Source organism: Barbus barbus, assembly GCF_936440315.1.
Source record: "Barbus barbus genome assembly, chromosome: 10".
NCBI classification, from domain to species: domain Eukaryota; kingdom Metazoa; phylum Chordata; class Actinopteri; order Cypriniformes; family Cyprinidae; genus Barbus; species Barbus barbus.
In genome coordinates, this window is record NC_136738.1 from 818,288 (window position 1) to 843,972 (window position 25,685).

Below are 25,685 nucleotides of genomic sequence, written 5' to 3' on the forward strand. Positions count from 1 at the left end.
TTGTATTTAAAGTATTTCACAATCTTTTTACACACTCTTTCACAGATTGGAGAGCCTCTGCCCATCTTTACTTCTGAAGAGACTATACCTCTCTAAGACATCCCTTTTATAGCTAATCATGTTACAGACCTGATGTCAATTCACTTAATTAGTTGCTAGATGTTCTCCCAGCTGAATCTTTTCAAAATGCATTACTTTTTTAGCCCTTTGTTGCCCCCGAGCCAACTTTTTGGCCTGAGGAAAACACTGCACTAGCAATAATCGTGAAGATCTTTCCCCTTTTATAATGCAGATTATTCACCAGGCTGTCACTTCTAGTTGGACGCGTGTGGACTCGGATGCCATCATGTAGCATTTATCAATCAAAAAATCAGAAGGCTACTAACAGTTCACAAATAAATCCATACCTTCAAATAAAATCAATCCATGGCAATAAATGTCATCTGAGATGTTTAATCCACTATCATTCTGAGCATTATTCCTGCTGGCATTCACATCAATCCAAAAGGCCTTCTTTTACGTTAGGCCATTTTCATTCAAGTCAATAAAAAAGCAATTATGCTATGTCGAGCATTACTTTACTGAGCAAAGGCCTAACAAATTGGTTGCAAAATGGTATCCACACAAATGTTTAACTTTTTTGTCTGCTTGTTATGGTCAAAAAACTGTTGTCACATTACTATATGCAATAGCCTATGAGACAGCCCACAATCACTAGATTTTATACAGGTGTTATTATAACTATTTTATCAATGTGATCAGCACTAAATATTTGTAATATGGAAGTTTTGCTTTTTGCATTTTGCTTTGGTGTGACATTACTTTTTGCAGACAATGCAAAGGCAGAGTACAGTAACATTAAACAGGGGTAAAAATCAAGTTTGAGTGCAAACATTTTTTTTTAATGTAGATAATTTATTACTAAAACATCTAATTGCCAAATTGCCAGTGTCCTACCTATAATTAATTTGGCTGGACAAATTCAAAAAACTTTAAAGTTAATGTATTTTGCCTTTGTAGGGAAGTGTGGACATCCATACTTAATTATGAAATAAAGGTATTTTATGCATAATATTTCAGTTACACTACACTTGAAAAATAACTTCTATCTTAATGCTTAAAAGTTGGACAAAAAGTCAAATGTGTTTAAAGCTTATGGATTCAGGAACTACAAACAATTTAGTGTGGGTATTTCAATTTTAATGGTTTATGCAGAAGAGGGAAAAGATGAGCGTAAATGAGTATGCAGACTGCATTAACAGTAATTTTATACAAGACATTTTATGAAAATACATCAGTAAAACCAAAATCAATGTATTTACAATGTTTTCACAATTGAAAAGTGAGATTTTTATTCAAAACTTCCAAACTGAATTTTTCGCCTTTCCTTGCAGGCCACAAATCTTTTTTCTCTCTCAATTTTGTCAAGTTCGTCCTTGTGTATATGACACACAGCAACACTATTCAGACATGATTGTGTCATGGTATTACGAACATAGGCGGAAAATGTGTTTTAAGTTTAGAAACATTTTGAGTCTCCTCCTCCCTTGCCTCACAGTGCTTTGGTCCAAATACTTTCCTCTTTTATATCACACACACAAGTCAAGAGATAATAAGTCTCAATAGTTGTGGAACTCCAGTAAGTAAGGCTGTCAATTGGCTATTTTATCCACTTAAACATTGGATGAAGTGATTATTTTCTCAACGCGAGAGCAGCGTGTTTCTGAGAGCATGTCCGGTTTTGTGTGAGAGCAAAGAAAATCCGCGTGCTAGGGAAGATGTGCAGGGGTGGTGATGGCGCAGTGGATAAGACACATGCCTTTGGTGTGAGAGACCCGGGTTCGAATCCACTGTGAGACACCAATGTGTCCCTGAGCAAGACACTTAACCCCTAGTTGCTCCAGAGGCGTGCGACCTCTGACATATATAGCAATTGTAAGTCGCTTTGGATAAAAGCGTCAGCTAAATGAAAAAATGTAAATGTAAGATATTCCCGCTCGCACATTATTTTGATTTGCTTTCGTGCTACAATGCGCTCTCAACATTTGCCATTAAAATAACGCCTTAGTCTCCCTGCTACACTAATAGTAGTAGCTTTCCTCTGTGTATACATCCTTACAATAACAATTTTAGCTGTATTATTTGTGTCCCCTTCAAAAACTGCTCTTGAGAAATTTTATGTATATTGTCACCCCCTACTGTTAGACGAAATTTACGCCCCTGACTACGAAGCCATGTTTTTAGCCTTTTAAGACCACTGAAACTTCTCTCGGCTTCTACTGAGGACACAGGAGTGACAAGAAGCAGTCAGACAAGTGTTTCCAGCTGATCAAAAAGACTACAGACTTCTGGACACATCACAAGGATGCTTGCTGCTTCACTGTGGACTGCATAATATACTTTGATCTGAACATTGCCAACTGTGTGTTAAGGGATATTTTGTCCAGTTGAGGGTACATTTGTATCACATTATCGACCACTCCTGTTAACAAAATCTTTTCCAGAATCCTTAGCATCAGCAGCCATTCCTGCTCAAAATTTTTTTTAACCCACTTTTTTAAAACTCCATTTTGTAATATTCAGATGGAGATGAATGCACATGTGTGCACAAGCCTGACCAGTTAGATGTTTAGGAGGATTGCGAGTATGGGGCAGTGCAATTGGAGAGAGATCAGAAAAGACTCACTGGATTTTTTTTTTCTTTGCAACAGCATCCCTCACACAGGCAACAGCAGAAAGCATACCACTGATGGTCTGTGTTCGACTTTGGAGAGATGTATTGAGATTCTCCAATTCCTCTATACTATAGCCTCTGGAAAGTAAAAAGGTAATGGGCAAATTTATAGAAAACAGTGAATCATTTTGCAAAGCAACTGGTTCAATTGATTAGAAGCTTCGAAAAGGTTAATTTCTCCCATCACTAGCACGAGGTTCCCTTGAAGAAGAACCACATGTATGTAATATCCTGAGCTGAATCTGCACTACACATCTCCAACAACAGAGTGTGCTGTTGCTTCAGAAAAGGATAAAACAATTGAAAAATAGAGTTTTGCCTACTCCATCAATGTTATTTCATACAATCATATTAAAATATATAGAGTAGACAAATGTTGAACTACTGAGAGCTGCACAAAATCCATGTTTTCTGGAAAAATAGTTTTTAATGTTTTGGTTTCAAAGATTTTTAGAGCAAATATTTGATAAAATGTAGTGAATTCTACTTTAGTTTTGTCATTTAGCTAAAAGAAATCTGAAAATCCCTTCTATAAGGTAAAGATGAAGTGTACTGGTTTGTGCACTCCCGCAAAAAGATAGAAAAGGTTCTGTTTACTAAAAAAGTTAATGAATGGGTCTTAGGGTCACTTCCACATTGGAAAACACTTTGTCTGGACCTGCAAAAATATTCAGAGTGTGAATGAAGAGTGCTTCAAATATTCATGTTGGTATTACATCTGAGATTTCTTAATGCCAACAAGGTTAAAATCTAGAGTTGAGGTGTTAAATAAAACAATGCAATTACCAAAATGAAGCAAAACAATTTTTTTTAGGAGATTAAGTAATGATAAATGAAGAAACTCACCCTAGAAACGTCTGTGCTATTTATGTTCCATGAAAATGTGATTGACAAGTGGCGTCTCCATACTGGATTTCTCTGCAAACATATGGACCCCACAATAATGTCCCCTTCCTCGACTGCCACTGGTTCATCCAGCATGAAAAGAGTCTGTTTCCAGTGAGTGATCCTGTAAAAAATAAAGGCTTTATGTTTTACACACAGATTGTTCTGAAAGTGTGAAGTGAATTTGAAGTATGCTATCGTGTATGCTTATGTGGTTATTATCTATTTATGTATCATACTCTGAATATGGTCCGGTGTTCAACTCCAATGATGGTCTATCCTCTTCTAAACTCTGGAAATGTGCACTGAACCAGACAGTGAAGCCATGAAACATGCCTGACTTCTCAACAGTGAAACTAAACTCCCCTCTGAGTCTCTGAACAAGTCAAGAAAAGAAATGTAGTTAACATGTGCTTCCTTTCAAGTATTGGTTCTTTCATCTAACCCAAATTTGAACATTTACCTCCAAGTCTGAGACCTGTATCATCACCATATCAAGAGAGATAATATCAGCTGGTGTGGACAAACAATCCTCAGGTAAGAGATGATGGCTAAACTTAGGCTTGGAGAGAAACTCCTTCTGTGCAAGTGACCTACAAAATATAAAAAAACGGTCAGTTTTAAGAACTTCTGAATAATTGTTGCAATGACTTTTGACCAAATGGTCCAAAGTTGATATTTTTTTAGTGGATATATTAAGCTCACACAGGTGTCCTAACAGAATAACCACAGGTGTAGGTCATCATAATTTCAAACCCACTTGATTGGTATTTTTCACATAATGCAATGCCAAGTTGCTTAAATACCTACTAAAATTAGGTCATAAAGAGCTGTGAACTAATATGAAAGGCCTCACTGTAGGTAGCTGAAGTCTAGGCCATACGGTTTCTCCCAGAACTCCATTTTTTGCCCGTAGTCAGAAAAGGCCTGGCAAGGAACGACAGTCAGACAGGCAGAGGACGGCCACATCGTTCCACCCTCCTTCAGCCAGCGATCACGTGCCAGCAACACTGACTCCACCATATACTCAAACTGAGAAACAGAGAGTTTTGTTTAGTTTATTAATAAAGCACACTTAAAAACAACAGACGCTGAAACCAAAGTGCTATACAAAAAATGTAAAACGGGTTTAAAAGTTAGACATGAAATGATACAAAAATGAATGGACAAATTTAAATATATAATATATACTGTATATTACACTTTGATTTCAACGTTTGTTGTTTTTAAGTGTGCTTTATAAATAAGCTAATATAAATGGGTCTTCCAAAGAGGATTTAATGCAAAGTCATATTACAGTTAAAGTGAAAATTATTTCACGGAGAAAGGTAACATTGTTTATCCACTCAACAGACCCTGTGTCCTGTGATATGTGGTTGATTTTTGTCTGTGAAAACTGAATTGAAATATGCTGTAATATCCATATTCATACCAGAAGGCAGTTGCCCATCCACTCTGACACTAGAACATCCACTTTCCCAGGCAGACTGAGATTCTCAGCTCTGTCCTGAAACACTCTCACGACTCCCTCACAGCCATTCTTCCTCACTAGTTCCTCAGTGTGTTCTGCCATTGAGCTGGCCTCCACAGCATATACCTACAGGAAAAAAAAACCTCTGAATATAAACATTTGCTTTTTATATAAATGTATATACACAGCTAAAAAAAATATAAAGGAACATTTTGAAAACACATTAGATCTCAATGGGGAAAAATATCACTCTGAATATCTATTCTGATATGGACTGGGTAATGTGTTAGGAACGAAAGGATGCCACATCACTTGATTGAAATGAAAATGATCAACCCGCAGAGGGCTGGATTCAAAGACACTGAATAAATGATGCAGCAGGCTAGTCCATTTTGCTGAAATGATACTCAGTAGTTTGTATGGCCCACACGTGCTCGGATGCATGCCTGACAACATGCTCCTAATGATACAACAGATGGTGTCCTGGGGTATTTCCTCCCAGATCGGGACCTGGGCATCACTGAGCTCCTGGACAGTCCTGGAGGTGTAACCTGGCGGCGTTGGTTGGACCGAAACATAATGTCCCAGAGGTCTTCTATTGGATTTAGGTCAGTTGAATGTGGGGGCCATTCAATGGTATCAATTCCTTCATCCTCCAGTAACTGCCTGCATACTCTCACCACATGAGGCCGGGCATGTGGAGGAACCAGGAGGAACGCAGGACCCACTGCACCAGTGTAGGGTCTGACAATGGGTCCAAGGATTTTATCCCGATATCTAATGGCAGTCAGGGTGCCATTGTCTAGCCTGTAGAGGTCTGTGCATCCCTCCATGGACATGCCTCCCCAGACCACCACTGACCCACCACCAAACCGGTCATGCTGAACAATGTTACAGGCAGCATAACCTTATCTGGCCAGCTCTGCTAGAGTACTGCCTGTCTCCTGGAATCTCCTGCATGCTCTTGAGAGTGTGCTGGGAGACACAGCAAACCTTCTGGCAATGGCACGTATTGATGTGCCATCCTGGAGGAGTTGGACTGCCTGTGTTACCTCTGTAGGGTCCAGGTATCGCCTCATGCTACCAGTAGTGACACTGACCCTAGCCAAATGCAAAATTTGTGAAAAACAGTCAGAAAAGATGAGTAGGGAAAAAAAATGTCAGTGGCCTCCACCTGTAAAACCCTTCCTGTTTTGGGGGTCGTCTCATTGTTGACCATTTAGTGCACCTGTTGTTAATTTCATTAACACCAAAGCAGCTGAAACTGATTAACAACCCCCTCTGCTACTTAACTGACCAGGGCTGTTTCCCACAAGCACAGTAAACCTAAGTACATCGTAGACCCATTGCCAACAATGGATCTATGATCAACTTAGGCTTAAGGTCATTGCACACTGAGTCCGAAATTTTCATATGCGTTTTTTTCGTATGCGTATTAATTAATCCACTGCGAATAAATTCGCAAAACAGTACTAAATGGAGTCTTCAAGCAGTAAGGATGATTTTGTTGTCCTCTCGCTTCTTAAAAAGAGAAAAAGAAAGGAAATATTGGGTCCATCCATTCCTGAGATATAAAGAGGAAGGAGAGTTCCCCCTCCTTAAGGAGCAGCAGGATTATCCCGGGCAAAAAATCAAACCCGATCCAAATTTTTTTATGACGGACGAAAATTCCGGAGGCAGTGTGTAAACGTGACTGGCATAACGTGATGTCAAATTTATTTTTTAATGCGCAAACATTTCTGACTCAGTGTGCAATGACCTTGACAATGCTTTTGGGAAACGCAGCCCAGATCAATATCCCAGGAGTTTCATTAACTTGATGCTATACTCTTAAAAAGTGTTCCTTTATTTTTTTTTGGGCAGTGTATTTTTTATTATGGGCAAAATAATTCAACATGAATTTTTCTTTAAAAAATCATCCTAGATATTTTAAACCAGCTGTTAATTGCAACTCCATAAACCTTCAAGATAACTGTCCCGATCAAGGGCATATGTTTGATTTTTGATTAGGAACCCTAAAATTATACTATACACTGCTTTGGCTAAAATGCTAAATAACATGATTTAATTGTGAGAATAAAGTAATAAGCCAGGGGCTGCGATTTTACTACAGGCACGTTTTTGAGACATGACATGATGTGGATTCAAGTGCTTTATTTATTTTATAAACCAGCAGCAAAACGATTTCAGAATTTAAAGACTATATGTGACGCTGGAGCACAAAAGCAGTCTTACGTCGCTGGGGTATATTTGTAGCAATAGCAATATCGTTTTTTCTTTTATGCCAAAAATCATTAGGATATTAAGTAAAGATTATGTTCCATGAAGATATTTTGTAAATTTATTACTGTAAATATATCAAAACTTAATTTTTGATTAGTAATATGCATTGCTAAGAACTTCATTTGAACAACTTTAAAGGCGATTTTCTCAATATTTGGATTTTTTTGCACCCTCAGATTCCAGATTTTCTAATTTATTTGAAATGCATTTATTTATTTAGCTTTCAGATGATGAATAAATCTCAATTTCACAAAATTGACACTTAAGACTGGTTTTGTGGTCCAGGGTCATATTTGTGTTATAACTCATATAAACAGCCATGAAGATACAAATGTCAATACAATTATAATATAAAGAGTTTAGTGGTATTTCTATAGGCATTTGCTATGAATTTACACCCATGATGAGGTTTGATGATTTTAAAACAAATATTTAGTTGTCTCACCGCAGCAGGTTGTGCTAGACGGGCGCAGAAGAGGCTGATAACCCCTGTCCCACAGCCCAAGTCCATGACCACCTTCCCCCTCAGGGCAGCACTATTGCTCAGGATCACCTGCCTGTATGTTTCTGTGCGGGGTTTATCTGACAGCATCTCCAGATGAAGCCTCTGACAGCAGGATGCAGATAATACATGTTAACCACACGCTTGCTTTAGCATGAAGAGTCCTTTGTTTTTAATCATACTCAAAAGATTTTTTAATGGATGTTAGGTTTTAGACTGACTAGCTTAACATTTCTGTACTTACTAATGTCCCATAATTGCCAAAGTATTCTTCATCTTGCCAAGCATCTTCCTCATCTTCAGCTCTTTGATGCAAATAGCTGGATGGGACATAACCAAAGTGCCCCTGCAGTTCAGCCCACCACCACAAATCTGAACTCCTGTCATAGACCTTCAATTTATCACCAACTGAGAAACTAAGCTGTCGGTTAAAGAACAAAAAAGGAAATAAAAAGACATTTTTGTTTATTTATTTATTTTTGCGTATTTTGTGAGCATATATAATTTTCAATCGCTCTGTCTAAAGCTGTTGTATGGCTTTAAAAGACTAAAAATATGGCAAATCAGATGTTGACAGCTATTTTATAAGCCATCTGGCCAGTCTTCTATCGTCACAGATGATGAGGTTATTGCAAACTCAGTGGCAGTCAGCTCTGTTTTGATCATCATCTGCTCAGAAACTTGTACCTGCTCATCTCCTTCAGCCACAAAATCCGCAAGTCCCACATACTCTTCTGCTTCATGACCATCACTGCTTTCACTGGCAAGCATTTCAGCAGCTCAAAACTGCTACAAACAAACAGAAATCACCAAATCTCTGCAACAAAGTGTCTGAACTGTTTCAGTTTTCCACGGCGCCCCGCCCACCAGACGAGTTTCAAAATTAAAGACCCGGGAAGATTTGTGACTTGTGAAGAAACGATGGTAAAATGTGAAAAAGTTAAATTACTGCTAATCAGTAATTACAGTTTAGAACGTTGTTAATTGTCTAAAGACAAACAACCATGAGTAAATTTCATCAGTCAATAGCTGAGCACTTTCTCCTTAGCCTGTTATAAACGCAGTATATTCTAAACGTTTAGTAAAGTCATCATTTTCATAGAATAGTGTTTTATAATAATTATCTGTTTACAATAGTTACTTTTTACTATTTTTTCATTTTATTTATTATTTATAGGCTGATATTAATATACGAAACTCACAACAATTAAAAACTATATATATATATATATATATATATATATATATATAAGTGTGCATGTTTATGTGGTTTATGAGGACACAAATGTGTATAATAACATGGGTATGACAGAGGTATTACAATATGAAGGTGGTTTATGAGGACACTGCCTATGTCCCCGTAATTCAAAAGGCTTAAAAAACATACTAAATGGTGTTTTTTTGAAAATCTAAAAATGCACAAAGTCTCCTGTGAGGGCTAAGTTTAGGTGTAGGGCAATAGCACACACAGTTTGTTCAGTATAAAAACCATTACGCCTATGGAGAGTCCCCATAAACCACAAAAACCAACATGTGTGTGTGTGTGTGTGTGTGTATAAATCCCCGGTTTTTTATTTGTATTTTTTATTTATAGCTAATCACAAGTGATTCCAAAGATGATGTCCCTGGTTTCCATGTAAGATATCTGGTAAACTTACCCCAGAAGTGGATGTTTGTTTGTAACTGGAGAGATTGTTCATGCTCTTCTATCATCAGACTCAAGGTGCAGGGCATGTTCTAGAACCTCACACTTGTGTAAACATTTGAAACATGTATATTAACCCTACACATCAATATTAGCCACCCATTGTGTCTTTTTCATTATGTAAATACTTCCTTTATTTGTGAATTAAATGATCACTCATAAGATCTAAAAATGATCCGCTGCAGCGTTCAATAACATTCAAAACATTTTGTGATGTTTTTAAAGATGTGTTTAATTCATTCCTGTCATCTGAATTTTCAACTTTAGAATTAACAGAAAACAAAAATAGTTGATGTTACACATACTCAGTGTTAAAAGCTATACAACTTAGTAGTGTTGCAATAACCCTGGTCATGTTGCTTCCCTGAATAAGGATTTGCAGCATTATCCTTTTTTTTTTTATCAGTAAAGCATAGGCTAGATTGTTGCATAGATTGAAACTGAAAGCATGTGCCTTGTTTCTTCTATCAATGCTTAACAGTTAGCAATTGTATGACGCATAGTAAACAAACTTCAGACTAACTTACAAAGCACCATTATGTCATGTTATCTAAACTCATGACCTGTAACAGTAACTGAGCTTTATAGGGATAACCAAGCAAAAAGATTCATTATCAAAACTGTCTTTAAGAATTAAAATACTAACTTTTTTCAACATCTAAGCATGTTTATTCTGATTTGAAAGAACAGTAATTAAAAATATAAATGTTAATAATAATAATAAAAAATGTAAATGTTTATCTGACACACACACTAGGTTTTGTGAGACTTTATTCAAGTCAATAATCCAGGCCAAGGAGGTATTCAAGTTATAAAAAACACAGATTCAACAAGCACCCCACCAAAACAGACATTGCAAAATAATGACTTAATATATCTACTCCCTCTTCTTTTTCTGAGTTTTCTTGAAGCACTTCCTGAAACAGAACATGCAGCTTTTGACCGTCACAAAAATAACAGTCACTAGAATGAGAAGGAGAAAGCCAATGACGTCCAGAGAATGATACTGAATCCAGTTCAGCTCGTGGGCTGCAGGTCTGAGATGCGCTGCCCCTTTGTGTCTCATAACAAACTCAGTCCAGAACACAGCCAGGTCCAGAGGCTCAATGGGACGGTCTCGGTGAATAGCTGAAAGCTCTGTCATCTTCTCCTTGTAGCTGTTGAGTCAAAGAAGAAGTATATTTTGTTGCATAAAAAGTACTGTTATAGCAAAAAATCTACACACAAAGCAATTTGGTGTATTATTTTTCTTTCAGAAATCGCTAATGATTTTCACAAATAATTACAAAGAAATAAAAATGTAATTAGAATGACTGAAATATGTAGCGTGAAACTGCAAAAATAGCATTTTCTTGTAAAACATACTCCAATAATCTTTTTTCAGAGCAATACTCTAAATGTAGTCTAATATTCCACTCTGAGTTCAATATTAAATGTTGCATTAATATAAACAATTGCATCAGTGCATAAACTGATTTCGTGCATAGGCTGAACCTGATTGTTTACCTTTTGTCGTTGATGACCTTCCTCAAAGCAACCAGCAGTTTTTCTGCGGTCAGATCATAGATACTCAGGGTTTCTGCAACTCCTCGAGACACTAAGCGCTGAACGTTATCCCCTTGGTCACCAAACAGAGGAATCATCAACATCGGCACCCCATAACAGATTCCTTCATAGATTCCATGTGATCCACCATGTGTAATAAAAGCCTTAACCTTAGGATGGCCTACAATGTAAATGAAAACACATTCAGTGTATTAGTGTGTTAGCAGACATGATGAAGTCAATTATAATATGGCAAGACTTTTGTCAGCAATGCCAAAAAAGCATATTATGAATAACATGTTTTACAGGAGGGTTAGAGGGTCAAATGAGAATCTAAACATACCCAAGAGATCATTTTGTGGCAGCCACTTCATCAGTTTGACATTCTTTGGAGCATTTTCAGGGACTGGACCAGTATATCTCCATAGCACCTACCAATCAAAGAGAATCATGAAGGTTAATAATATGCAACCATGTAATGAAGTCTATCCTCACTTACCCTCTGAGGTATCTGCCTGAAAGCCTCAAAGAACTCTCTGGCTTTGGCCTCGGGTAACTGTGACACCATGGAGCCCAGAGTGAAGACCACAAACCCATGCTCTCCAGAACCGTTCACAAACTCCTCCAGCTCCTGCACAGAGAACAGATGTCAGCATTGAACACCGGTTTCATGTTCTAAGGACACAGTGGAGCAAGCTTTCACTGTAACCTCCCCGTTTCCTTCCTTCCTTCCTTCCTTCCTTCCTTCCTTCCTTCCTTTTTTATTTGTTTTGCTCACACAGATACACAGATATCCACTTGAGCTTGCATGTTAAAACTTTGAAAAGCAGCATACTGCAACAATTAGCAATGTTTTATATATATATATATATATAAACACTCTGAGTTCAAGTGTTTTAGTTATTAACATATAAACAGATCTACCTCTTGGTAAAAGAAGAATTTACTCTGTTTGCTTACAAAAAGCTTCTCCATTCCTTTAGTGTTTTATACCGTAAACACAAAGGGGCACCTCATTTCCTTTTAAAGATTAAAGAAGTGAAGTGACATACTGCCAAGTATGGTGACCCATACTCGGAATTCGTGCTCTGCATTTAACCCATCCAACGTACACACACACACACACACACACACCGTGAACACACACACACCGTGAACACACACACGGAGCAGTGAACACACACACACACACACACACACACACACACCGTGAACACACACCCGGAGCAGTGGGCAGCCATTTATGCTGCAGCGCCCGGGGAGCAGTTGGGGGTTCGGTGTCTTGCTCAAGGGCACCTCAGTCGTGGTATTGAGGGTGGAGAGAGCGCTGGACATTCACTCCCCCCACCTACAATCCCTGCCGGCCCGAGACTCGAACCCACAACCTTTAGATTACGAGTCCGACTCTCTAACCATTAGGCCACGACTTCTCCGTCTACTAAAGTAGTCAATGTTGAAAGCATAAAAGAAACATTTCCTGTAATTAAATTCATGTTGGTTTAGAAAATCTAAACTCTTATAAAGTGACTCTCTGAGAGTTATAATGTTTAATGGAATTATCCACATATCTTCAGAAGTACAGTTTAAGACCATAGATTGCAATTAAATATTTAAACATAGTTCATGATTGTATAGGTTGGCACTCTTCAACAATGTCATTACAGACAAGTTCTGCGTAAGTTCAAGTTCAAGTTCAAGTTGAGCTTTATTGTCATTCCGCTACATGTGGGGACATGCAGTGGAACGAAATGTCGTGTCTCGCAGGACCACGGTGCTACATAAATACAGACATACAACAATGAAGTAAGAAAAAACACTATAAACCTATACACTACTAACAGATTTAACTATAAGTATACTATATATAAGTATTTACCCTATACAAACTAAAAGAATAAAGGATAAAAAATACAACTATACGAATGCTTCACATAAATATTATCCTATACAAACTAAAAAATAGAAGACGAAAAATACAAACTGTACATGTGCAAAGAGAGACATTTGAGTCAGCAGCTGGTTGGGGAACAGTGCAGGATGATTTGTAGTGCAAGAGCATGTAAACATAACATACATATATTGCTGAGTTTTTTGTGAGATTGTGCACACGCAGCAGTGTGTGTAAGTGTCCATAGTGCACCTAGTGTAGAGTGTGAGTGTCCATAGTGCACATAGTGTAAAGTGTAAGTGTCCATAGTGCACATAGTGTAAAGTGTGAGTGTCCATAGTGTAAAGTGTCCATAGTGCACATAGAGGAGAGTGTCCATAGTGTAAAGAAAAATAAGAATAAAATAAATAAAAAAATATATAAAAGTTCCATACAGTTTTTCTTTGGTGTGGTAAGGTTTGGGGTGGGGGGTGGTCCATGTTCAGGAGGTAGGGGTTTGCATGGGGTTTCAGAGGGGGGCGGGGTGGTTTGAGTTCAGGGCTCTCACAGCCTGGGGGAAAAAGCTGTTGAGCAGTCTGGCGGAGCGGGCTCTGATGCTCCGGTACCGTCTTCCTGATGGTAGGAGCTGGAAGAGACTGTGGGAGGGATGGGTGGAGTCCTTCACGATGCTGTTGGTTTTGCTGGAGCATCGTGTAAGGAAGATGTCCAGGATGGAGGGGAGAGGGGCACCGATGATCTTTGCAGCTGTGTTCACTGTCCGCTGGAGGGTCTTGCGGTCAGCAGCACTGCAGTTCCCGTACCAGACAGTGATGCAGCTGGTCAGCACACTCTCAATGGTGCCTCTGTAGAATGTGGTGAGGATAGGTGGAGGGAGACTTGCTCTTTTCAGCCGGCGGAGAAAGTGTAGGCGCTGTTGTGCCTTTTTGGAGAGTGACATGGTGTTGGTGGTCCAGGTGAGATCCTCTGTGATGTGCACCCCCAGGAATTTAGTGCTGCTGACTCTCTCCACAGTCGAGCTGTCGATGGTCAGTGGGGGGTGGTCAACGGAGTTTCTCCTGAAGTCCATCACAACCTCCTTTGTCTTCTCCACATTGAGGGACAGGTTGTTTGTGCCACACCATTCAGCCAGCTGTGCCACTTCCTCTCTGTAGTGCGTTTCATCGTTGTTGCTGATGAGACCTACCACTGTTGTGTCATCAGCAAACTTGATGATGTGGTTGGAGCTGAACTTGGCAGTGCAGTCGTGGGTCAGCAGTGTGAAGAGCAGCGGGCTGAGCACACAGCCTTGTGGGGCACCTGTGCTCAGTGTTGTAGTGCTCGAGGTGTTGTTGCCGACACGGACTGACTGAGGTCTTCCAGTTAGAAAGTCCAGGATCCAGTTACAGAGGGAATTGTTAAGGCCCAGCAGGTTTAGCTTATTTATGAGCTGTTGTGGGATTATTGTGTTGAATGCCGAGCTGAAGTCAATGAACAGCATTCTAACATAGGAGTCTTTATTTTCTAGGTGGGTAAGAGCCAGGTGGAGGGTGGAGGAAATTGCATCGTCCGTAGAGCGGTTTGGACGGTATGCAAACTGGAGCGGGTCAAGTGTGTTGGGGAGGCTGGTTTTGATGTTATGCATGACTAGCTTCTCAAAGCACTTCATCATGATTGGAGTCAGTGCTATGGGACGGTAGTCATTGAGACAGGACACAGGTGATTTCTTTGGTACCGGTATGATTGTTGTGGATTTGAAACACGTGGGGACGACTGCCTGACTCAGCGAGGTGTTGAAGATATCTGTTAGGACATCTGTCAGCTGTGCAGCACAGTCTCTCAGAACACGGCCAGGTATGTTGTCAGGACCCGCAGCCTTGCGTGGGTTAATCCTAGATAGGGTCTTCCTTACGTCGGCTGGGGACAGACAGAGCGCCCGGTCGTTGGGAGGTGTGGGCAGTTTTTGTGCAGGTGTGTCATTCTGCATTTCAAACCGTGAATAAAAGTGGTTGAGTGCATCGGGGAGGGATGTGTCCTCATCACAGGCCTGTGGCGTAACTGTAACTGTAACTGTTTAATGAACATCATGTGATGCAACCAGTCTCTTTCAAAGTACATAGTACATCACATGTTCTAATATTACTGCTTATAAATCCATGGCATCAGCATGGATTAGGTCATGTTGACCTGGACCAACAGCTTCTAATTTGACCAACAGATCTAAACAGCCAGGCGTTGTGCATGGATTACATACGGGGTAGAGTATAGTCCACTCTAGTTGTTAGAAAATGTAATGAATAATATCTTATTTAGTGTCTGAATAGCCTACTAACCGCTTTAACTGCTCAGAGTTTTACACTAATGAATCTGCATAAATAAATGCTGTCAATTTCAGTCTGAGAATAACTATGTTCAATAACATCTTACCTTTGTCAGTGGTCCCTTCTTAGCACAGTTGATGCCTCCTATTTGAACCATGTTTGGCATTTGGGGTTTGGGATACTCAAAGGTAAAGTCGTATCTTAGAAGCCAGACTGCACCGTGACTTAATAGCTCTTTGTATGTAGTGTCCTTCTGCAGATATCTACTGGCCAGTTCATCAAAGCTGGCAAAAAGTTTGTGGCATAGGTACTTTTCGAAAACTGTCATAAGCGTGTTTATTACTCTTTGAGGGAAAGTCATCTTATCTGAGAAACCAGTGAAGAAGCGCGGGATAAAAGACGGAGGTGAGGGACACTGGGCAGCTTCCTCATCAAGTCGACAGGGAATCATACGCAGGAAGTAAACAGCAGGAATCGAGAAGGAATCAGCAATGATGGTGCCACAGGGCAGGAAAGGATCAGTGAGCAAAACATCAAATCCTGTTTCTCTAAGACTCTTCATCAAGGACTCGTCATACAGCAGCCCTTCACAGGCTTTCACCTGGATGTTCAGGAACTGCATCAGGTTCTCCAAATTCTTAAAAATATCAGTCAATTTCGGAGGCTTCTCAAATGCATTCTTCTCTATGTTGTCCAAGTTGGCCTTCAGTTCAGCAAGGGTGTAGGGCACACGAAAAGACTTAGTGGTGTAATTACCAGATTTCCCAATCAGAACACTGGTTTCAGGCACCAGGACCACCATCTCATGACCCCTCAGAGAAAGCTCTTCAACCAGGATCTTCATGCTCAACCAGTGGCTGCCATCCACTGGCATAACAAGCACCTTCCCAGCGTTTACAGGCTCCAACGAGAACAAGCATAGCAAAGCTAGAAGCCCCAGAGCAGGAACAGTCACTGCTCTCACCATCCTCCTAGCATTCATACAGCAGAAATACAATATGTTTAAGAGGGCTGGGAATTATTTCAAAAGAAGAGGCGGGACCTCAAAACTAGACAAAAGGGAAATGAGTGTTCATAGGTCACAGGCAGGAACAAATTAACTCTTTTACGTTTTGTCATGATATCTTTGCAATGGGGTTTAAAGTCTAACCAAGTGGGTTAAATGTAGCTCTGGGTTAATTATTTGAAGAGCATATGAACATATAAGAACTGTCACAGGAGTTTCTACAGTATATATGCTTTGTTCATACAAAAGAGCACCAAACTCGATTATATATCAGTAACACTTTACAATAAGGTTCAATATGTAAGTAGTGCATCAGGTATCATAAACAATTTAATTTACAAATAATTCTAAAGGAAATGTTAATGAAGTTTTCATTTCCTGTTTTATGTTTTTTTTTTTTCTACATGTAGCGTCATTGTAATAATAAAATAATTTCAAGAATTTACAATAAGAAAAAAATCAAATAAATATCAACATAAAAAATAAAACCTTGATAATCATAGGAGAGGTGTATTCAAGTCATATATGATTCTAATTTTTAAATGAATAGATAAACTGGACAAGTAATAAGTGTTATGACCCATTAACTAATGTTAACAAACTGAACAAAGTTCAACCATTAAGCATTTTGTTTTCAATATTGTTTATAAATTATACTAAGACTTATAAGGAAGAAAAATGTAAATTATCTGGTTCATAACACAGTTGTTTTTTAGAGACTAAAGTTACTGTTTTTAATCGTTACCTTTGTCAGAGTTTATTAGCAGTTTAAGTTATTGCTTTTATTTTTGACATAAATAGTGGCATGCTACTTTCAAAACAATTCTGCAAGTCATTGTGGATTGGCAGTACCCTACATATTGTGCATACTCAATTATTCCCAGCTCCTCCCTTTTCCCATGGGAACACAAGGCAGTCACGCAAAAACATGAACTCTCACGTACAAGGGCTGTGGCAGTCAAAAGATCTCTACTTTGAATGAAAGAAAGTGCTGAGAGAAAGATTACAGAGCACATGTTTTTAAATGAAGACCTGTTTGCTACTGAAGCACTCTCACTTTGATTCAATGGCTGTTGTAAAGATAATGTTGCAATGGACGAAGGAGCTGATAATACAATAGAGGAAAAACAATATGTTGACAAGTCTAAAGCAAAGAAATGTGTTTGAGAGTCTAACACGATCCAACATACAGTTAAAATAACCTATAGTCTTCACACTTTCATGATGCAGGTGGAAACGGTCAGATATTTACCAGCGGCTCCAACCAATTCAATCAATTGTATTTTTTTAGTGTTGTTATGAATACCCAGCCACAAATTACTTGCAATGTCAAGAGATAACTACAAACACCGTAAGCCCTTATGGATTCAGTTATCAATGGTCTAATCAGTTTGATACTAAAATAGGACCACACCAAATATGTTTGCTCTCACTGTCTGTATGAAAGATGAATGTGGCTTTTTGTATATACTTGAGTGTCACCTACTGGTACATCTATGCCATCTGCAGAAAGATGCATGGAAAATCCCCACCATTAATGCACTGACTGACAAACATAAAATGAAAAAGTGAAAGCTCTCAGTGCTTTTGGACTAAATTGCCAAAAAATCTAAACACCATACTACTCTTATTAATTCTGCTATATAAAGATATGGCAGCAGAATAACAGCTTCTCTGTCCAGACTTGTAGATCTTTAAGAGTCTGTTATGTGTTCCTCAAACACACACACACACACACACACACACACACACACATATACATATATATATTTTACACAGAGATTAAACAAAACAAGTTGTTGTTTTGTTAATCAAATTACATCCACACATACAGCATTTACTAGTATAATCCTATTAAGAACTGAATAAAAACTCACTTGTGACAGAGGTTTTAGTTTCTGGCTAACTGTTGCTCCAATCATGACCATGTTTGGCATCACTGGTCGTGGGAATTCCACAGCAAAGTCAAAACGCAAAAACCACAGAGCTGCACGGCTCATGATCTCCACCATTGATGTTTTTCTCTGAAGTACTTGTGAGGCGATCTCATCTGCACGAGCAAACATGCGTCCACAAGCCATGGGCTGAAGCAGAGTCCTTACCAGGTTCACACTTCTTTGCCAAAGATTCATGCGGTCAGTAAAGTGAGTAAAACCTTGTGGGACGTAAGAAGCTGGAGCTGGACATTGACTGGAAAGAGTATCGACACCACAGGGATGATTTATTAGCATGTAAACAGCTGGAATGGAGAGATATTCACCAGCTATAGCTCCAATAGGCTCAAATGGATCTGTGAGAATTGCATCAAAGTTGTACTCTTGCAGTTTCTTCATCAAGTCCTTGTTGAAGAGCAGACCCTCTGCATTCCTCAATATAAACATCTGCAGAACATCTAGTGAGATGATGAACGCCTGAAACTTGGCCAGGTCTGTAGAGACATCAATACTCAGAATGGTGTTGAATTCATCTGCTATTCTCGCTTTTAATTCAGCCTTAGTGTAGTTCACTGGATATGTCAGAGTGGTGGTATGCTCCGAAGGACCCATACTTAGACTCGCCTCGGGGATGACAACCACCACCTGGTTTCCTCTCCTCCCCAGCTCCTCCACAATAGGCTTCATCCCCAACCAGTGACTGCCATCTGATGGAATAACCAACAGTTTCCCAGCTTCAGCTGAATTACAAAGAAAGATACCCAGGAGCAACCACAAGCTAGCCATTTTATCAGTGGTGTGTGAATGACAGTTGCATGTGAAGGAGATCAAGGAAGAAATACACTCATGCAGTGTAACCACACTGGTTAAAGTACCATCTTAAAATGAGTCAGGACAAGGTTCAAAGGGGTGGCGATATTTAAAGAAACTAGGAGGTGCTCAGTCCAAATATGGCACTGAAGCAATCTACATATGCATCTCAATCACTAATATATTTTTGTGGATTATTCATGTTTATGCACATAGGAGAACTTCAAGGAAATTTTCACACACGTGCACTTATGATTTTGTTCTCACGCTTGTTCCAGTGAATTTTCTAAATTATATCCTGGCGCTGTTTGATGAACATTGTGTGATATAACATGCCAGGGACAGTAAACAGTACAAATATCTTCTTTAAAGTTCATGTTCTAGTATTACTTCACATAAATTCAAGGCAACAAAAGGATCAGGGTATGATGACTTAGACCTACAACTCTAACCTGAGGATTACGTTTAGTCAAGTCAAGTCAAGTCTGCTTTATTGTCAATTCTTCCACATGTACGGCACATACATACAGAGAATTGAAACTGCGTTACTCTCAGACCCTTGGTGCATACAGTTAACATTAAACACGTTCAAATACAGATAATACAGTTTAAACATATGTACATACAACAGCAGGTATTCTGAATTTGCATAGAATATAAACCATCTTTTTGATCTGACTTCAAGAAAATGCAATAGTGCTGATGTAGGAATCCAATGGCTTATTATTAAAAGTTTTATTAATATTATTTTTAGCATTAACTGTAAAGTCTTATCAGTAAGTGCATGGATGTGACACTGTTAAAGATTTGCATTTTGTGCACCAGACAACATTTAAGAATTTCTATGTTTATTAACATCTTACCTTTGTCAGTGGACCCTTCTTAGCACAGTTGATGCCTCCTATTTGAACCATGTTTGGCATTTGGGGTTTGGGATACTCAAAGGTAAAGTCGTATCTTAGAAGCCAGACTGCACCGTGACTTAATAGCTCTTTGTATGTAGTGTCCTTCTGCAGATATCTACTGGCCAGTTCATCAAAGCTGGCAAAAAGTTTGTGGCATAGGTACTTTTCGAAAACTGTCATAAGCGTGTTTATTACTCTTTGAGGGAAAGTCATCTTATCTGAGAAACCAGTGAAGAAGCGCGGGATAAAAGACGGAGGTGAGGGACACTGGGCAGCTTCCTCATCAAGTCGACAGGGAATCATACGCAGGAAGTAAACAGCAGGAATCGAGAAGGAATCAGCAATGATGGCGCCACAGGGCAGGAAAGGATCAGTGAGCAAAACATCAAATCCTGTTTCTCTAAGACTCTTCATCAAGGACTCGTCATACAGCAGCCCTTCACAGGCTTTCACCTGCATATCTGTGAACTGCATCAGGTTCCCCAGATTTGCAATGATGTCAGTCAATTTCGGAGGCTTCTCAAATGCATTGTTCCTTATGTGGTCCAAGATAGCATTTAGTTCAGCAAGGGTGTAGGGCACACGAAAAGACTTAGTGGTGTAATTACCAGATTTCCCAATCAGAACACTGGTTTCAGGGACCAGGACCACCATCTCATGACCCCTCAGAGAAAGCTCTTCCACCAGGATCTTCATGCTCAACCAGTGGCTGCCATCCACTGGCATAACAAGCACCTTCCCAGCATTTACAGGCTCCAACGAGAACAAGCATAGCAAAGCTAGAAGCCCCAGAGCAGGAACAGTCACTGCTCTCACCATCCTCCTAGCATTCATACAGCAGACAGCAGAAATACAATATGTTTAAGAGGGCTGGGAATTATTTCAAAAGAAGAGGTGGGACCTCAAAACTAGACAAAAGGGAAATTAGTGTTCATAGGTCACAGGCAGCATATGTTTGCAGCACAACGAATGAACTTTTATGCTCTGTCACTGCAGTTTAAAGTCCAAAGAGTAGGTTAAATGCAGCTCTGGGTTAATAATTCAGGAACGAACAACCATATAACAACTTTCATAGGACTTATCTAGAGATATCTGTGTTCATACAAAGGTAAATAGGACCAAATGTCTGCAACAGGTTAATCGTGCTTTTGAGGAGTTGCATGACATAAACCAAACTAACTTCGCCTTGTCATAAAAAGGTCCGCTTATTTGCTATGAAGAGATTTCTTGACCTTTATACACATTCATAAGGGTCTGCAGGGGTCGTCTTTATGATATAAATATCTTTATATATATATATATATATATTTTTTTTTTGCTGCATTTAGATTGATCCAAACTATTTGAATTCACCATGAAATCAAACTTTACAGTTCTTATTTTTGACGGAATGTTGCAGTATTTACTATAAATAATTTATCTCTAATGACGTGTTTACTGGCATGAGGGTGGGACAAATTGTGTCTCACATAAGACCACAGCAATGGCCAACGACAATGACCTACCGATCCAAACAAATTAGTAAAAATAAGTAAATTATTCAAACTTAACCAGGTATTACCTGTGATTTCCAATGGTTGTTTCCCTCACAAATGCTTTCAAAACCATAAATCATTCTAGAATTTAACAAGAAAAAAATACCTTTTTTTGTTTTCAAAAATGTACTGAATTGATTTATTTAATCATTCAGTCACTTTTCTCCACCTATCTATGTAACCTGCAGAAAGAATCGGTGAGAAATCCCACCACTGACACAGACATATATAATAAAGATATAATAAAAACAGTGAAAGGCCTCAGTACTTTTAGACTAAAGCAGTGAATTCAAAACCTTCAAGCAGCAATAAAAGTGAAAAAGTTGTATTGCAACCGTGCTGTTGGTCTGCCACCAGTAGGCATCACCCATATTTATAGATCTTTAAATGACTGAATATGATCACATTCATGATGATTATTTCAAGACGATGACAGAGATTGAGAATTAAGAAGTATATATCCACATCCAGCTACAGCACATGTAAAGCCTCTTAAGAACCCATATTTAGACTCGCCTCTGGGATGACAAGCACCACCTGGTTTCCTCTTAAACAAATTTAAGACTGAAACAAACAGAATCACTTTCTATAAAATATGATTAGATCAAATTCAAGAACTGTGATTATATTGCACTAACATATCTTCCTAAACACTGGGCTGTAATGCTATAATAAATTGTGTGCAATTTAATATATTCCACTCCAGCTAGACCATGGTAACGTGTTCAATTTAGGAATAATTCACTGACAGCATATTACACGGAGGAGATTACAAGGTCAACCTTCAATAAATCTGCACTTTGCCTCAGTGTCCAGAAATAGACAGACTTTTTAATAGAGATGTTTCAAGATAAATATTTGTGTATTTCTAATGATTTTCCTCTGTCCTCTTACAGACCTGTAACAAGAAAAGACCCCAACGGTTTCTACCTCAGCTCATTAGATGCCATTAATTCAAACAAAACACTGGGTATTGGTGCCGGTTTGAGGTTTGCTGGCTATTTTTACAGTATATGACAATGACAGACAAGGACTGAGAAACATCATATGAAAAAGAGAGCTACGTCACTGATAATTTTAGAGTGTAATTTGCATGCAAATTAGAGCTTACTTGTGGCAATGGTTTAGGCTTCTTGGAAGCCATTCCTCCAATCATCACCATGTTAGGCATCAATGGTCGTGGAAATTCAAAGGCAAAGTCAAAGCGCATAAACCAGAGAGCTGCGCGGCTCATGATCTCCATAATCGATGTTTTTTTCTGAAGTACACGTGAGGCGATCTCATCTGCTTCAGTTTGCATGTATTTACAAGCCATGTGCTGCAGCAGAGACCTTACCAGGTTGACGCACCTCTGCCACAAACTCATCTTGTCTGTAAAGTGGGTATTACGCTGTGGAACATAAGAAGGTGGACTTGGGCATTGGCTGGCAAGAGCGTCGACACCACAAGGAAGGTTTATTTGCATATAAATAGCTGGAATGGAAAGATATTCACTAACAATAGCCCCAACAGGCTCAAACGGGTCGGTGAGAATTGCATCAAAGCTGTAGTCTTGAAGCTTCTTCATCAAGTCCTCTTTAAAGAACAGACCCTCTGCATTCCTTATTATGAACTTTTGAAGAATCTGCATTTGGTAGAAGAAAAGCAGGAACTTGGACAGGTCAGAAGAGAGGTCGATACTCAGAATTTCAGTTATATTGCCTTCCAATAACATATGTAGTTCAGCCTTGGTGTAGTTGACTGGATATGTCAGAGTGGTGGTATGCTCCGAAGGACCCATACTTAGACTCGCCTCGGGGATGACAACCACCACCTGGTTTCCTCTCCTCCCCAGCTCCTCCACAATAGGCTTCATCCCCAACCAGTGACTGCCATCTGATGGAATAACCAACAGTTTCCCAGCTTCAGCTGAAGCCAAGAAGAGACTCAGAAGCAACAGACCAGTCATTTTATCACTGGTATATATATATATATATATATATATATATATAAAAATCTCTCACTTTGGCCTTTGCAAGCTGGAGCTAAGGCCAGCAAAATCAATCTGGTAATGCACAACGTAAAGTACTCCAAAGTCTCACAGTGAGTCTGGTTTAAGTTCAGTGGAGGTGGAGACTACTGTAGGTGGGTGGGACTTGATCTAAGACGGTGAGGCAACCAATTGGGGTGAAAGTAAAAAAAAAAAAAAGATGATATGTCATGCATTACAGGAATAAATGGACATGGTTTTTAACGTTATAGATGAAAGTGGGGGGAAAGGAAAAAGCATATTACTATGTAACCTTTTTATAAATTATCCTTGTTTTTGTCAAATGCAAAACTCATTGCAAGCGCTTTATGTGTCTACAGAGTAATGAAAGTTAAAAACAAATGTCATTATACTCACATTCAAATTTGAAACTTTATCTCACATTATACCAGAAATTGAAATAAAACACTGTTAATATTTATCAATAATCTATGACCTTTTAAACAACCCCTAGCCAAAAACCGAGACTCTTTGTTACATTTGAAGTGCTTGAAGATAGATTTCAAACACAACCTGCCTTCAGATGTTGGTCTATTACCTACATATGCACTTATAGAGATAAAATACATTTTGAACAGTTAATCTTTCAAATTGTGATGATGATTACACTACTGGCCAAGTTATACAGCAAACAGTCCAAAACCCATGCATTCAGTTTCCAGCACTTAGACTACCCTCTATAGGAATTGCATCGGTTTTAGAGTATGACTAAAAAATATTGGTTACAACGACATCTACAGTGAGAAAAGGGAAATGGGTTTCAGGTGATACATATCTTATTGAGCTAAAAAGGGGCAGACTGCACTTTCTCCCAAAACTACACAGAAACTGGAGAACTGGTTTGCCGAGTTTTGTAAAGTGATAAAATTCCAGAAACAGTCAAACATGTTTTAGAACTATTGTTTCTATTGTTTTCTGTTCAAAGAGGTTCCCCTTCCTCCCAACATCTCCTATGAACTATATGATCCTGGTGTGATTTTCACAAAAAATGTAAAATCTCTCCAAAATTCCAAAAAACAAACAAAAAAAAAAACTACTGATTAATCATGAAAAGACCTACTGAGAACTTTTTCCAGTGGTGTATAGAGGTTTGTGTGTTTATTTATTATTAACAAGGGTCTTTTTGAAGTGTCTTTAATTTTAACCTATGATATTGGCAAGTTCTTTTCACATTTAAGAATTATTATAGGCAACAGCACAGGCAAAATCAGCAGTAGTGAAAAATAACAGCTATCAGAAGACTTACCTGTGGCAAAGGTTCTGCTTTCTTGCTGTCCATTCCTCCGACTATGATCATGTTAGGCATCAACGGTCGTGGGAATTCAAAGGCAAAGTCAGAATGCATAAACCAGAGAGCCGCACGGCTCATGATCTCCACCATTGATGTTTTTCTCTGAAGTACTTGTGAGGCGATCTCATCTGCACGAGCAAACATGCGTCCACAAGCCATGGGCTGAAGCAGAGTCCTTACCAGGTTCACACTTCTTTGCCAAAGATTCATGCGGTCAGTAAAGTGAGTAAAACCTTGAGGAACATAAGAGGCAAGAGCTGGACATTGACTGGCAAAAGTATCAACACCACAGGGATGGCTTGTTTGTATATAAATGGCTGGAATTGAGAGATATTCGCCCAAAATAGGTCCAGTAGACTCAAATGGATCTGTGAGAATCGCATCAAAGTTGTGCTCTTGCAGCTTCTTCATCAAGTCCTTGTTGGAGAGCAGACCCTCAACATTCTGGGTTATAAAAACATTCAGCAGATCCATAGTTCTGATGAAATTCTGAAACCTGGCCAGATCTGTAGATATATCTGCACTTGTCAGAGTAGTAACACCTGCATTCACTTGCTCCTGAAGCTGAGCCTTGGTGTAGGGTACTGGATATGTCAGGGTGGTGGTATGCTGCGATGGACCCATACTCAAACTTGCTTCTGGGATGACGACCACCACCTGGTTTCCTCTACGGCCGAGCTCCTCCACCAAAGGCTTCATACCTGTCCAGTGGCTGCCATCTGAAGGAACTACTAATAGTTTCCCAGCCTCTGCTGATCCCAGGCAAAAAAGACACAAGAACAATACAGAAGCAGCCATTCTAACAATTCTATCATTCATAATCAGCAATGATTAGAAGCTTGTATGCTGGTGGGATTGGTAAGAA

The 25,685-nt window shown here is 39.1% G+C and overlaps 3 protein-coding genes across 7 annotated transcripts; all 3 read right to left on the reverse strand.

Annotated features, from left to right (window-relative positions):
• Positions 1 to 1,181: 1,181 nt before the first annotated feature.
• Positions 1,182 to 8,747, reverse strand: prmt2 (protein arginine methyltransferase 2). Of its 2 annotated transcripts, none has more exons than XM_079426795.1 (9): positions 8,563 to 8,747; positions 8,120 to 8,296; positions 7,819 to 7,980; positions 5,052 to 5,216; positions 4,476 to 4,651; positions 4,083 to 4,212; positions 3,859 to 3,995; positions 3,581 to 3,743; positions 1,182 to 3,392 (listed from the first exon to the last, which is right to left on the reverse strand). In XM_079426795.1, exons 1-9 carry the CDS (start codon positions 8,644 to 8,646, stop codon positions 3,360 to 3,362), a joined length of 1,227 nt encoding a protein of 408 aa, XP_079282921.1. In that variant the 5' UTR covers positions 8,647 to 8,747; the 3' UTR covers positions 1,182 to 3,359. The 2 variants fall into 2 exon arrangements, with proteins under 2 accessions (XP_079282921.1, XP_079282922.1); XM_079426796.1 differs by having other exon boundaries at positions 1,182 to 2,812; positions 8,563 to 8,744.
• Positions 8,748 to 9,694: 947 nt separating this feature from the next.
• LOC306876313 (UDP-glucuronosyltransferase-like) lies at positions 9,695 to 25,618 on the reverse strand (the record flags this gene model as incomplete). 4 transcript variants are annotated; one of them, XM_079427395.1, is made up of 5 exons in its annotated part: positions 9,695 to 10,737; positions 11,087 to 11,306; positions 11,469 to 11,556; positions 11,625 to 11,756; positions 24,776 to 25,618. In XM_079427395.1, the coding sequence occupies 5 exons, from the start codon at positions 25,616 to 25,618 to the stop codon at positions 10,458 to 10,460; spliced, it is 1,563 nt and encodes a 520-aa protein (XP_079283521.1). In that variant the 3' UTR covers positions 9,695 to 10,457. The 4 variants fall into 4 exon arrangements, with proteins under 4 accessions (XP_079283521.1, XP_079283520.1, XP_079283522.1 ...); XM_079427394.1 differs by lacking the exon at positions 24,776 to 25,618 and adding an exon at positions 19,924 to 20,860 and having other exon boundaries at positions 9,701 to 10,737; XM_079427396.1 differs by lacking the exon at positions 24,776 to 25,618 and adding an exon at positions 18,194 to 19,385 and having other exon boundaries at positions 9,701 to 10,737.
• Positions 22,561 to 23,448, reverse strand: LOC306875804 (UDP-glucuronosyltransferase 1A5-like; the record flags this gene model as incomplete). Its single annotated transcript, XM_079426550.1, has 1 exon — positions 22,561 to 23,448. The coding sequence occupies one exon, from the start codon at positions 23,446 to 23,448 to the stop codon at positions 22,561 to 22,563; it is 888 nt and encodes a 295-aa protein (XP_079282676.1).
• Positions 25,619 to 25,685: the final 67 nt, after the last annotated feature.

Excerpts from the sequence above, each read along its gene's own strand:
- prmt2 (XM_079426795.1), bottom strand. The coding sequence starts at position 8,646 with ATGCTTGCCAGTGAAAGCAGTGATGGTCATGAAGCAGAAGAGTATGTG. Across the intron at positions 5,217-7,818 it reads GTCTAGCACAACCTGCTGCG|GTATATGCTGTGGAGGCCAG; the intron begins GTGAGACAACTA and ends TTTTTCCTGTAG. Across the intron at positions 3,744-3,858 it reads AACACCGGACCATATTCAGA|GATCACTCACTGGAAACAGA; the intron begins GTATGATACATA and ends TATTTTTTACAG.